At 42.9% G+C, this 13,180-nt stretch overlaps 1 protein-coding gene across 3 annotated transcripts; it reads right to left on the bottom strand.

Moving 5' to 3' along the window:
* Nucleotides 1-163: 163 nt before the first annotated feature.
* On the bottom strand, nucleotides 164-8,822 carry LOC145718996 (dyslexia-associated protein KIAA0319-like). 3 transcript variants are annotated; one of them, XR_014142130.1, is made up of 4 exons: nucleotides 7,092-8,822; nucleotides 3,094-3,217; nucleotides 1,626-1,827; nucleotides 164-1,040 (listed from the first exon to the last, which is right to left on the bottom strand). XR_014142130.1 is itself a non-coding variant. In XM_081810510.1 (3 exons), exons 1-3 carry the CDS (start codon nucleotides 7,428-7,430, stop codon nucleotides 904-906), a joined length of 600 nt encoding a protein of 199 aa, XP_081666636.1. In that variant the 5' UTR covers nucleotides 7,431-8,806; the 3' UTR covers nucleotides 173-903. The 3 variants fall into 3 exon arrangements, 2 of the variants coding, with proteins under 2 accessions (XP_081666636.1, XP_081666637.1); XM_081810510.1 differs by lacking the exon at nucleotides 1,626-1,827 and having other exon boundaries at nucleotides 173-1,040; nucleotides 7,092-8,806; XM_081810511.1 differs by lacking the exon at nucleotides 164-1,040 and having other exon boundaries at nucleotides 1,047-1,827.
* Between the last annotated feature and the right edge of the window lie 4,358 nt (nucleotides 8,823-13,180).

Here is a 13,180-nt window from a genome sequence, read left to right on the forward strand (position 1 = left end):
ATGTTTGTGTCCTTATAAAAGCCCGTTTCTACAGCTAAAACACAGCATCTAGAGAATTCCAAGATAACTTTTTAAATCCACTTAAATTCTCTAGTTCAGGGTACGGGTCATAAGCAAATGCCTATTTTAGAATGAGCCTGCGGGATTCCTAGGAAGAAGGTTTTTGTTTTTTGGGGGTTATTTTTTAAGATTTTATTTATTTATTTTAGAGAGAGTGCGCACGCAGGGGAAGGGGCAGAGGGAGAGACAGAATCTCAAGCAGACTCTGCGCTGAGCGCGGAGCCCAACACGGGGCTCAATCTCACGACCCTGAGATCATGACCTGAGCTGAAACCAAGAGTCGGGTGCTTAACCGACTGAGCCACCCAGGTGCCCCCAGACCTGTTTGGTTTTTTTTTAAATTGAGCTGTCAGTGAAATGATCTGTCCTTACAAAACGGAGTCTTAGAAACTACTCCCATTCCCTCTTTGAATGAAATTAGGTTAAATCCTCATCTATCTTGACAGAGAGTATGGAAGAGGAAGGGATGAGCCAGATCACAGATCTCCGAAGGGCAATTACAGTGCGGTTATTAAGACTGTGGGCCCTGTCGTCGGAAAAACCCAGCTGCCCCCCTTACCGTCTGGGCAAACCTAGGCTTGTGATGTCACTAGGCTCTGAGAGGCAGAGCAGATGGTTTGGTAGCCAGGAGGCCTCTGAGGGCCTCCCACAGGTCTCCCAGCACCTCGTCGGTTGTGAAGCTCTCCCACCCCAGATGGCCCTGTCCACACTTGATCTGCTCTTCAACAACAGTGCTCCTCACTCCCCAACATGCTCGAGTTAACTAATTTGGGCCCTCCAGAGAGGGGGCGATGTTAGCCCTGGGCCAGGGACGTGACCCCCACGGCTCAGGGGTAAGAGGGCCTACCGGACGTGCTCCCAGTGGTAGAGGACGATGCCCTGGTCGTCAGTGCTCCTGCTGCCATCCAGGGTGGTGCTCTCCACCGGGAAGACCAGCTCCTTGTCCGGGCCGGCCACAGCCACCGGAGGCCTGTTGTTTTCTAGAATTACAGAAATGGTGGGAAACACTATGATCTCTTGGGATTAAGTCTTCGATCCCCTGCTTTCTTGATTTTGGCAAATTACTCCTATTTGGATCAGGCGGGGACTAGAGTGTACGGGACACCCGGGGGAATCCTGGGGAGAAACACTGCAGTTTTGAGGGTGAGGCTGGGGGGTACAGACAGAAGGAAATATTGTTCCCTAATACATATATGTTTGGTTTCCTTAAAAAACCTCGAGGGGCGCCCTGGGTGGCTCAGTCCGTTAAGCGTTTGACTCTTGGTTTCGGCTCAGGTCATGATCTCAGGGTTGTGAGATCAAGCCCCCCACCACCGTCAGGCTCCACACTGAGCGGGGAATCTGTTTGAGGATCCCCCCGACCTCGTGCATGTGTGTGCGTGTGTAATCTGTCTCTCAAATAAACAAACAAATAAAATAAAAGACCTGGAAAGTCATGGAGTCAAGAGAGAAGGAAAAGGAACAGGATGGGCAGATGAACAGAAGAAGGACTGGGGAGAGTGGGGGCAGGCAGGCAGGAACTGGAAGGAAGTGAGTTGACAGCTGCTTTGTCAGGCAGGACTTACTTCCTTTTGTCTTTGTAGCCCCAGGGCCTAACACAGTGCCTGGTAAAGAATAAATGCTCGAAACATTTCAGTTAAGTGTTGAACAACAGTAAAAGGTATAAGGGGCGCCCGGCCAGCTCAGCTAGTAGAACACACGACTCTTGATCTCAGGGTTTTAAGTCCAAGCCCCGCGCTGGGTGTGGAGAGGACTTAAAAATAAAATCTTAGGAAAAAAAAAAAGATTAAAAAAAGCAAAAGATATAAAGTATTGCTGATATTCATATTGAAATAGACAAATTTTCTGTTAAAATAAAAGTCATGGAGTCAAAAACTGAGGCAGCTATGACCCAGTACCATGTCCAACCCTCACTGTGCTACTCAGTAAAGTTCAGTGAGGCCGTGGTTTCTCTTGTCCTTAGGATCAAACGCGTGACCACCCATTACAAAGCCCTGGATGGGAGCCCCACCTCTCTCCAGAGCATCTCTTGGCATTCTAATCCCTGTACCTCACACTCCCATGTCCTCGCTGCTTTCTCTTGTCCCACTACATTCTTTTTAATTCCTTCAACTACCAAACTCCCTTTCATCCCATGGCTTTCATACACTGTTTCCTTCACCTAAAAAACTCTTCCTCTTGCCCTTCTCTCCCCAGATTCACCTGGCCAACTGCAGACCTGAGCTCAGGTAAGACTCTCTGCAGATGCCTCAAGCCCACATAGGTGGGTCCTTTCATGGGCTCCAGCAGCGCTGTGTCCATCCCCTAGAAATGCACCGATCCTGTGGTTTTTCAGTGGACTTCCCCATGAGCCCTGGGAGGACAGAGACCAAGTCTTTCTTGTTTAATTCCACATCCCTGGGGTCTAACCACTAGCACTTACTACATACTAAGTGAATAAATAAAACAAATAAATGCGTTGCCTATAAGCTGAGTGTATTTTCAGTTGCCAGTACACTGGATGGTTACTGGGATTAGCAGCATCTTCTAGAAAAGTTCTAAAGCAAAGAGCACTGCCATGCAAAAACTAACCACCCTTAAGGTTATTTAAATCTGCAGGAAGGCAGAGTCCTGGCTTTTCATGAAACCATTAATGGATTGAGAGCTGACCTGGAGTCAAGTCTCCATCTGACTACGAGCCATTGAGCTACCAGGCCACACATCATGACCAGACTCTTCAAGAAGGCCCTGGAGCTCTGCAGCAGAATGGGACATGTGGAGGGGTGTCTACCTGGCAAGTGGAGCCCTCGAGGGGCCCTGAGGATGTCCATCTGGGCCTCTGTGCCATGGTTTAAAGACACAGTCAACACAAGATTCCGAACTACAGTAGAAACCTGGCTTTGTATTTAAGATTCAGCTCCTCCAGCCCCAATTTCTAGATAGTTAAGACATTTGGAGAATTTGCCTCCAAATTTCGCTTGTCTGAAGCACAGAAGCCCAGGTGTCATTTCTGCCTTAATCTCTGGGGCCAAAGCCCCCTTTCGTCTCACCTACCGGGCTGGACAGTCACAGTGACCACAGCCGTGGATCGCTGCTTTGAAGAATCTGTCACCATCAGCTGGAACATATAGTCTCCTTCCTGCATGGCCGACAAATGAAGGTATGGTGTCTCAACACCCTAAGTAAAAGCAAGTAGAGATGAGAAAGAAAAAAAATAATAATTTTAAGAAGTAGCATGACGTAATGAAAAATGAATGCTTTTGGCTAAATATGGAGATCCTGCGTGAGAAAGAAATGTGTGTGCCCCAAGGAAATGCAATCTGAAGTTCAGTGTGTATCCTCACACGCTGTTGAAGAAGTACAAATTAATTTGGCTTTTTGGAGGCCCATCTGGCAACATCCACTGACATGTTAAATGAGCATACTCCAACCAGTGATTCTACTTCTTACTACCTACACTAGGGAAATGCCCATGCACACAAGGAGCCTCACACCTGGATGCTGACAGAAGCATTGTTTATAGTAGCAAACAATGGAAACAGTCTAAATGTTCATCAACAATGCGGCACCTGGGTGCTTCAGTTAGTTAAGCAGTCAACTCTTGATTTCAGCTCGGGTCAGGATCTCAAGGTCATGAGATCGAGCCCTGTGCTGGGCTCCACACTCACTGGGGAGTCTGCTTGAGATTCTTTCTCTCCCCACCGCTTGCACTCTCTCTGTAAAATCAATCAATCAATCTTTAAATAAACTTTCATCAATGGGGTGTGGCCAGACCCACCATGATACACTACAATGTTAGTTTAAATTTAAAGTTTAAAAGAATAAGGTAGATTTATACATATTGAAATGGAGTTGGACTCCATGCTAGGCGTGGAGCCTACTTAAAGGAAAAAAAAAATGTCTGTAGCTTATAAATAATGAAATGAAAGATGTCAAAGACATACCATCAAGCAAAAAGAGAAAGTTGCAGAACAATGTATAGAGTGTGACAGATATTTCTATGTGTACATATGCATATACACAGAACACACAGAAAAGATTCTGTAAGGACAGACATTAAGCTGATAAAATTATCACCATAAGGGGACTGGGGTACAATCAAGGTGTATTTGTACTTTATCAGAAGTTACCTTATTTTTAACTACAAGAAGCAATTCATGCATTACTCTTACAAGTAAAAATAATTTTTTAAAACTCTAAGACAACAAAATTTTTCTTTTTTTTTTTTTTTAAGATTTTATTTATTTATTTGATAGAGACACAGAGAGAGAGGGAATACAAGCAGTCCCGGGGAGTAGGAGAGGAAGAAGCAGGCTTCCCGCAGAGCAGGGAGCCCGATGTGGTGCTCGATCCCAGAACCCCCCGATCATGACCTGAGCCAAAGGCAGACGCTTAACGACTGAGCCACCCAGGCACCCCAACAAAATTTTTCAATAAGACATTTTTTCAATTGAGTATACAATAGCTGTACTTGTCTCCAGGTTAACAACTTTCACTTTGTTGCTATTGTGTTGCTGTTGGTAACATTTCCAATTATTGCTTATGTTTGAAATTCATGGCATCATGGAAAGGATTTTTAATCCTAAACCCTATTATAATTTATTTACTTTTATAGATCCCAAGATTGTCTAAAGATAAATGTATCTGCATGTGTCTATTAAAGGTTTTAATGGAAAATTGAAAAAGAAAACTGATAGAAAATCAATTGTGTTATCACGAGGGGAACTTGTGAAATTTGAAATACATACTTTTAAGAACTTAGAAAAGGTGTTTTCCCCTACTTTGACTAAATAAAGCAAAGCATTTTGCTCTGAAAAGCTGTACAAAAGTATAATTTCCTAGTGCTTACTTCAAAATTAATATGGTTACATAAATGCTTATGCACACGGTACAGGGAATGTTGTGGCAAATGGGAAGTGGGCAGACTCACACATGTCACCAAGCATCCTCAAAGCCACTATATGCTCCAGGTAACAGCCTGGAGCCTTCAGATGGCCTTCCCCCATCTAAAGCAAAGCCTCGGCAGGATGCCCTACACGATACTTAGACTAATAATCTAAGACTCCAGTTGACAGAGCCATTTTTGTGATTGCCCAGTTAATAAAAAGATCACCCCTTTTAACATCTTCATCTATCAATCACAAGACAATAACCTTGTTACTGGGGATAATCTCAGAGTGTCCTCTGCAGAAGGGCAGGTGTGGAGAAGCTGGCCCCACGCCCAGCACTAGCTGATTCCCTTGGACATACGTTGGGCAGATATGGATGAATTCTGGGGTGTGAGCTTTGGGCACATAATTCTCAATAACTAAAGGAAAGAAAATTTGGATTTTTTAAAAAAATTTTATTGGTAAGTAATCTCCACATCCAACAAGGGGCTCTAACTCACAACCCTGAGATTAAGAGTCGCACGCTCTTCTGACTGAGCCAGTCAAGCACCCCTGGAATATTTTTTTAACCAAGGAAATACAATAATGTCCCATCTTTCTGTTTTGCAGGCAAAGCCCTCTGAATCGGAAGTCTTAGCACAACAGCAGCAAACAGCACGTGCTACAACCCTTAGACAGAGATGGACACTACGGCATGGCCCTCTCAAGTCCCATAAACCCAACCAGTCATTTTAAATTCATCACAATTGCAAAATACTGTCCAGAAACATCAGAAAGTAAAGTAGGTAAGCTTTCATGGGATATCTGACTTCATCTAAAATACTAACAAGAAATTTATGTTGGACAGATGAGATGGAATTTGAAGGAGAAGTACAAGGTGGCAATACAAGGTCCTACCTTTTTTCCATTAAACTTTCAAATAATAACCTGAAACTAACAACACGGTATGTTAACTGGAATTAAAATAAAAACGAAAGGGGTGTCTGACTGGCTCAGTAAATAGAGTATGCAACTCTTGCTCTTGGGGTCGTGAGTTCAAGCCCCACATTGGGCGTAGGGCGTGCTTACATACATACATACATAAAATAACAAAAAAAGAATAAAATGAAAACTGTCAAATAATAACTTAAAAACAGCAAGCTGGTTAGCAATAAAAACAAATAGTTCTGGCCAGCACCAAAAGAGGAAGAAGCAAATAGCTTATACACACTCATGTGCATACATACCACTCACAGCAAAAGTGTCTACGGTAGTATGTCTTTAGACAAATATATTTAAGATTTGAGCAAATTAAAATTTAGATACAAAAAGCTCTTAAAAAGAGACCACTAGATCCAGAAAAGATGACAATGAAGTTTCTAAAAATATGAGAAACAAAATAAGGAAAAATTTCCTGATAACAAAGTTCATGTTGGATTATTTCTAAAGTTTCTCCCAATATTAAAATAATATTTCTGTAGCAAATGTTGGGTCATACTTTCCCCAAACTAGCCTCAAGGTCAAGCTATCAACACAGGACCCACTTAGTTTCTATTCTGTGCTTACAGAGAACGGGTGAGGGGAAAGGATGTAAGTTTGGAAAATCTATGAATTTAGGTGCTCTTCTAATAGTTGTAATACATCAGACAATCTTATAAAACATTTTCTGGATTTATACCACATAACAATAATTTAGGTAGGTAGGAAGGTAGATAGATGTGTGAAGTTTTAAATGGACAGACATACAGATGGATGGATGGATGGGTAGATGGGTAGATGGATGGATGGGTGGGTGGATAGATGAATGGATGGGTGGGTGGATGGATGGATGGGTAGATGGATGGATGCGTGAGTGGATGGGTGGACAGGTAGATGGATGGACAGGTGGGTAGGTGAATAGATGAATGGATGGGTGGGTGGATGGATGGGTAGATGGATGCACGGGTGGGTGGGTGGATGAATGAATGGATGGATGGTTAGATAGATGGGTAGGTGGGTGGTTGGATAGATGGGTAGGTGTGTGGGTGGTTGGTTGGATAGATGGGTAGGTGGGTCGGTGGATGGGTAGATGGATGGATGGGTGGGTGGGTAGATAGATGGATGGATGGTTGGTTAGATGGGTAGGTGGGTGGGTGGTTGGATGGACAGACAAGTAAAAGTTTGAAGGCAGGATAGAGAACTTGCCTGCATGGCCACCTCTTTGCTCTCACTCCCTGGACCCAGGGACCACTCATAGAGGACAATCTGGTGATCATCACTGCTCTGGTTTCCATTCAAAGTGATGGAGTTTTGGGGCAAAGTTATGGTCTGATTTGGTCCTGCATTGGCAACTGGAGGATGGTCCACAGCACTGTTGACTATTAGGGCTGCAGTTGTGGAGTTAGAGGCTCCATCCGAGTCTGTAACAGTCAATCTACAAAAGGGAGAAATATGAGAAACAAAATAAGGAAAATGTTGCAAAAAAAAATCATGTTGCAAGAAGATGCCAAGTCTTAAGGCAAATGGTCCATTTAGTCTGCCCATGGTACATTTCTCAGAAAAACTCAGAAGATGTGTAAACAGAAATTTGAGGATGAGGTTGAGAAAAGAACAGAGTATCCGAGGGTTTTTTTGTTAATGTGTTGCTGTTGGTTTATTTTAGTTTTAGCTAGTAATACAGCCACATGATGGAGTTGTATCTTATATGGGTTTCTGACTAGTCTTGGAGACGCCAGATGAATAAATCTTCCTCAACCAACACAGGAGCCTCCCTCTAGTACCTGAGACAAAGAATGTGTCGGAGTTAGGTCCTGCCTTCAGGTCTGAGCACGTGGAGACACTACATCACTCATCAGTTTTCATCTACAAAGATTTTGCATTCTTTTTATTCTTTTCTAGAGGACTTAATATAATTATGTTTTCAGAACACTCCTTGCAGACACTCGTTCAGGACGTCCTGTGGTGAACTCACTGCTGATGAGGTCCTGGATCAGGAAATAAATGGTCACTTCATCCTTCTGGGGTAAAGATGTCGGTTCTGAACAGTGATGAATGTTATACAGGTGTTAGTAGGAATAGGATAATGAAGCTATGGGAGGAACACAGGCTTTACATGTAGTAAGGTATGTGTATGGGGGCACGTGTATTCTGTGCACCCTTTCACACTATCCCACACACTCCAATACAACCAAGATCCAAACTCTGGTTCAGGCTCTGATAGCAAACCAAGCATCTGAGATCCTTCCTCCTCAGCCAGGCTGTCGGGACACAAACCGGGGCCCCTAAGGGGATTTCTTCATGGTAAAATGGAGACAGCAGCAGTAATGTGCCTCAACCAGATGATGAATTAAATAAAAATGAAATGGGGAGGAGTTAGGATGGCAGAGGAGTAAGGGGACCCTATGCTTGCCTTGTCCCTCAAACACAGCTAGATAAATATCAACTCATTATGAACACCCAGGAAATCGATCTGAGGGCTGAGAGAACAAACTGCCGAAGTAGAGGGAGAAAAGAGGCCACACTGTGGAAGGTAGGAGGTGCAGAGATGTGATTTGGGGGAGAAGAGAATCCCGGGTGCCGCAGAGGGGAGGGAGCCCTGATCACAGAGAGAGCAAACAGCGCACAGGGGATTGAACAAGAACACTTCCCCAAAGCCACTGACTGGGAAAATGAGAGAGCCTGCTTATTGTGAGTTTTTACAATCAACAGAGCTCAAAGACTGAAGTTTTAGAAGTCCGCACTGCAGCCAGTGTGGAGCCCAGTGGGCACAGTGGTGCTCCTGTGGAGGAGGAGGGCAGAGGCCTGGGAGTGGACAGCGTGGTCTGAGGATCCCCTGCATCACACTGGAGAGACAGCTCCCCTCCTGGAGCGCATTTGGGAGAAGTGGTACTGCCTCACGGGGACAAAAGAGCTGGTGGGCACCACGGCACTGTCCTGTTCATCAGCACAGGGGCAGAGGCACCTGCTGAGGGCAGCCAACCTGGACACCAGCTTTTTGCTGTGCTTTACTCTGAACTCCAAGCACCTGTGCATTCCTGCAACTGCCCTCTGGGGCAAACTCCTACCAGCCCCAGCGCCCCAAGACCCTCCTCCAGAGGATCATCGTGGGTCCAGGCAGCGCCGAGTCCCTAAAATTTGGAGTTTTGAATCTCTGCCAGGTGCCAGAGATAAAATATAGAAGCACTGTGCCACCAGGTGGGCAGACAGCTCAGTCGCAGACACGGTGAAGGCAGAGATCCGAGGGATACCTGGCACACAAGGGAAGATTCTTCACTCTTCTGTGAGGGTTTCCTGGACAGTGGGGGCACAAATTCAGGGACCTAATTTGATTAGGTCCCTGGCGTGTCCTTTTCTTGTTCTTCCTTTTGGGTGGGGGCCCAGGGAGAGGGTGGATGCCATTTTCTTCCTCCACCCAACAGTACCACTGGATTTCAGTGAGCAGCAGAGTGAGTGCCCCCTCCCCACACCCGTCCAGGGGAGGCTGGAGCCACTTACCCCAAACCCCACCCCCTGCACTCTGCAGGTGCTTCTATGCTAGGGCAAATATGCCTAAGAGCCAGGGCAGCAGGCCTCTCCCCCAGAAAACAAGCACAAATCCCCCGGAAGCACCAAGTCTACTGATGATAGAGTGCTACAAAGTTACAGCTCTAGTGGAAATAGGATCCGGCCTTTTTTAACAAGCAGATGAAAGCATATCTAGTTAAAACTCATCACACACTGGACAAGGTTCAAACACTCCTTAGTGCAAGCAAGGAAAAACTCAGCAGAGGGCTGACCTGAGGGAAAGAGCCCCCAAAACACAGCAGCAGGGTACACGTAGCACAGACCAGACACACATCCCGAAGCACCAGGCCCTGGACAGTATATGACCTCTTCTTAATAAGCCATTACTCTCAGGAGCAGGAAACGTAACAGGCTTTCCTAACACAAAGAGGATACAGACCTAGCCAAAATGCCAACACAGAGGAAATCATCCCAAAAGGAAGAACAAGAAAAGGACACGCCAGGGACCTAATCAAAACAGATATAAACAATATGCCTGCTCCAGAATTGAAACAACAATCATAAGGACACTAGCTGGGCTTGAGAAAAGCATAGAAGGTATCAGGGAGTCCCTTACCACAGAGATAAAAGACCTAAAAACTAGTCAGGCTAAAATAAAAAATGCTGTAACTGAGATGCGAAACTGACTGGATGTAATGACCACAAGGATGGAAGAAGCAGAGGAGAGAAGAGGTGACATAAAAGACAAAATTATGGAAAATAATGAAGCTGAAAAGAAGAGGGAAAGAAAAATACTGGATCACGAGTGTAGAATTAGGGAACTCAGCAACTCCATAAAGGGCAATATCATTCGTATCATAGAAGTCCCAGAAGAAGAGTGGGAAAAGGGACACAAGGTTTATTTGAGCAAATTATAGCTGAAAACTTCCCTAATCTGTGCAAAGAAACACTCAATCCAGGAGGCACAGATAACTCCCATCAAAATCAACAAAAGCAGGCCAACTCTAAGATATATCACAGTAAAATTTTCAAAATACGGAGATAAGGAAAAAATCCTAAAAGCAGCAAGGGAAGACAAATACGGTTAGCAGCAGATCTATCCACAGAAACTAGGCAGGCCAGAAGAGAGTGGCATGATACATTCAACATCCTGAATGGGAAAAATATGCAGCCAAGAACACTTTATCCAGCAAGGCTGTCATTCAGGACAGAAGGAGAGATAAAGAGTTTCCCAGACAAACAAAAACTAAAGGAGTTCGTGAACAATAAACCAGCCCTGGAAGAAATATAAAAGTGGACTCTTTTGAGCGGGGAAGAAAGACCAAAAGCAACAGTGGAAAAGAAAGACCGAAAACAACAAAGACTAGAAAGGAAAAGAGAAAATCTCCAAAAAACAATGACTTTACAGGTAACACAAGGGCATTAACTGCATATCTCCCAATAATCACTCTGAACGTAAATGGACTAAATGCTCCAATAAAGAGAAGCAGGGTATCAGAATGGATAAGAAAACAAGATTCATCTATATACTGTCTATAAGAGACTCATTTTAGACATAAAGACACCTGCAGATTCAAACCGAGGGGTTGGAGAACCATCTATCATGCTTATGAGCATCAAAAGAAAGCCAGAGTAGCCATACTTATATCAGACAAACTAGAGTTTAAAACAAAGACTGTAACAAGAGATGAATAAGGGCACTATATCATAATTAAAGGTTCTATCCATCAAGAAGATCTAACAATTGTAAATATGCCCCCAACTTGGGAACCCCAAATATATATATATATCAATTAACAACAGACATAAAGAAACTCATTGATAACAATACAATAATAGTAGAGGACTTTAACACCCCTGTTAAATCAATGGACGAATCATCTAAGCAGATCAACAAAGAAACAATGGCTTTGAATGACACACTGAACCAGATGGATTTAACAGATATATTCAGAACATTTCATCCTAAAGCAGCAGAATACACATTCTTCTTGAGTGCACATGGAACATTCTCCAGAATAGATCACATACTGGGTCACAAATCAGCCCTAAACAAATACAAAAAGATTGAGATCATACCATGCATATTTTCAGACCACAATACTATGAAACTTGAAGTCAACCACAAGAAAAAATTGGGAAGACCACAAATACACGGAGGTTAAAGAACATCTTACTAAAGAATGAATGGGTTAACCAGGAAATTAAAGAAGAAATTTTAAAAAATACATGGAAGCAAAAGAAAATAAAACCACGACAGTCCAAAACCTTTGGGATGTAGCAAAGGTAAGTATAGAGTGATACAGGCCTTCCTCAAGAAGCAAGAAAAATCTCAAATACACAACCTAATCTTAGACCTAAAGGAGCTAGAAAAGGAACAGCAAATAAAGCCTAAATCCAGCAGGCGAAGGGAAATAAAAAGATTAGAGCAGAAATAAATGATATAGAAACTAAAAAAACAACAGAACAGATCAATGAAACCAGGATGTAGTTCTCTGAAATAATTACTAAAATTGATAAACCCCCTGCCAGACTTACCAAAAATAAAAGAGAAAGGATCCAATTAAATAAAATCACAAACGAGAGGGGGGAAATAACAACCAACACCAAAGAAATACAAAAAAAGTATAAGAGAATATTGTGAAAAACTATAGGCCAACAAACTGGACAACCTGGAAGAAATGGATAAATTCCCAGAAACATACGAACTACCAAACCTGAAGCAGGAAGAAATAGAAAACTTGAACAGACCCATAACCAGCAAGGAAACTGAAGCAGTAATTAAAAATTTCCCAACAAACAAAAGTCCAGGGCCAGATGGCTTCCCAGGGGAATTCTACCAAACATTTAAAGAAGAGGTAATACCTATTCTTCTCAAACTGTTGCAGAAAATAGAAACAGAAAGAAAACTTCCAAACTCATTCTATGAGGCCAGCAATACCCTGATAGTAAAACCAGATAAAGACTCCACTATAAAAGAGAACTACAGGCCATAATTCCTGATGAACATGGACGCAAAATTCTCAATAAAATACTAAAAATTGAATCCAACAGTACTTTAGAAGAATCACTCACCACAGTCAAGTGGGATTTATTCCTGGTGGCTGCAAGGGTGGTTCAGTATTTGCAAATCAATCAATGTGATTAATTGACCACATTAATAAAAGAAAGAATAAGAACCATACAATACTGTCAAAGGATGCAGAAAAAGTATTTGACAAAGTACAACAATCATTCATGATAAAAGCCCTCAAAAAAGTAGGGACAGAGGAAACATACCTTAACATAATGAAGGCCATATATGAAAAACCCACAGCTAATATCATCCTCAATGGGGAAAAATTGAGAGCTTTTCTTCTATGGTCAGGAAGAAAGGAATGTCCACTATCACCACTGTGATTTAACATAGTACTAGAAGTCCTAGCTACAGCAATCAGACAACAAAAAGACAAAAGTCATCCAAATTGTCAAGGAAGAAGTCAAACTTTCACTATTGACAGATGACATGATACTCTATGTAGAAATGAAATACTCCACCAAAAAAATTGCTAGAACTGGTACAGGAATTCTGTAAAGTCTCAGGATATAAAATCAGCACACAGAAGTCTGCTGCATTTCTATACACCAATAATGAAGCAGCAGAAAGAGAAATTAAGGAGTCAATCCCATTTACAATTGCACCAAAAACCATAAGATACCTAGGAATAAACCTAACCAAAGAGGTAAAAGACCTGTACTCTGAAAACTACAGTAAACATTTATGAAAGAAATCAAAGATGACACAAAGAAAT

Source organism: Leptonychotes weddellii, unplaced genomic scaffold, assembly GCF_054177405.1.
Source record: "Leptonychotes weddellii isolate Sample4059 unplaced genomic scaffold, ASM5417740v2 HiC_scaffold_2742, whole genome shotgun sequence".
NCBI lineage: Eukaryota > Metazoa > Chordata > Mammalia > Carnivora > Phocidae > Leptonychotes > Leptonychotes weddellii.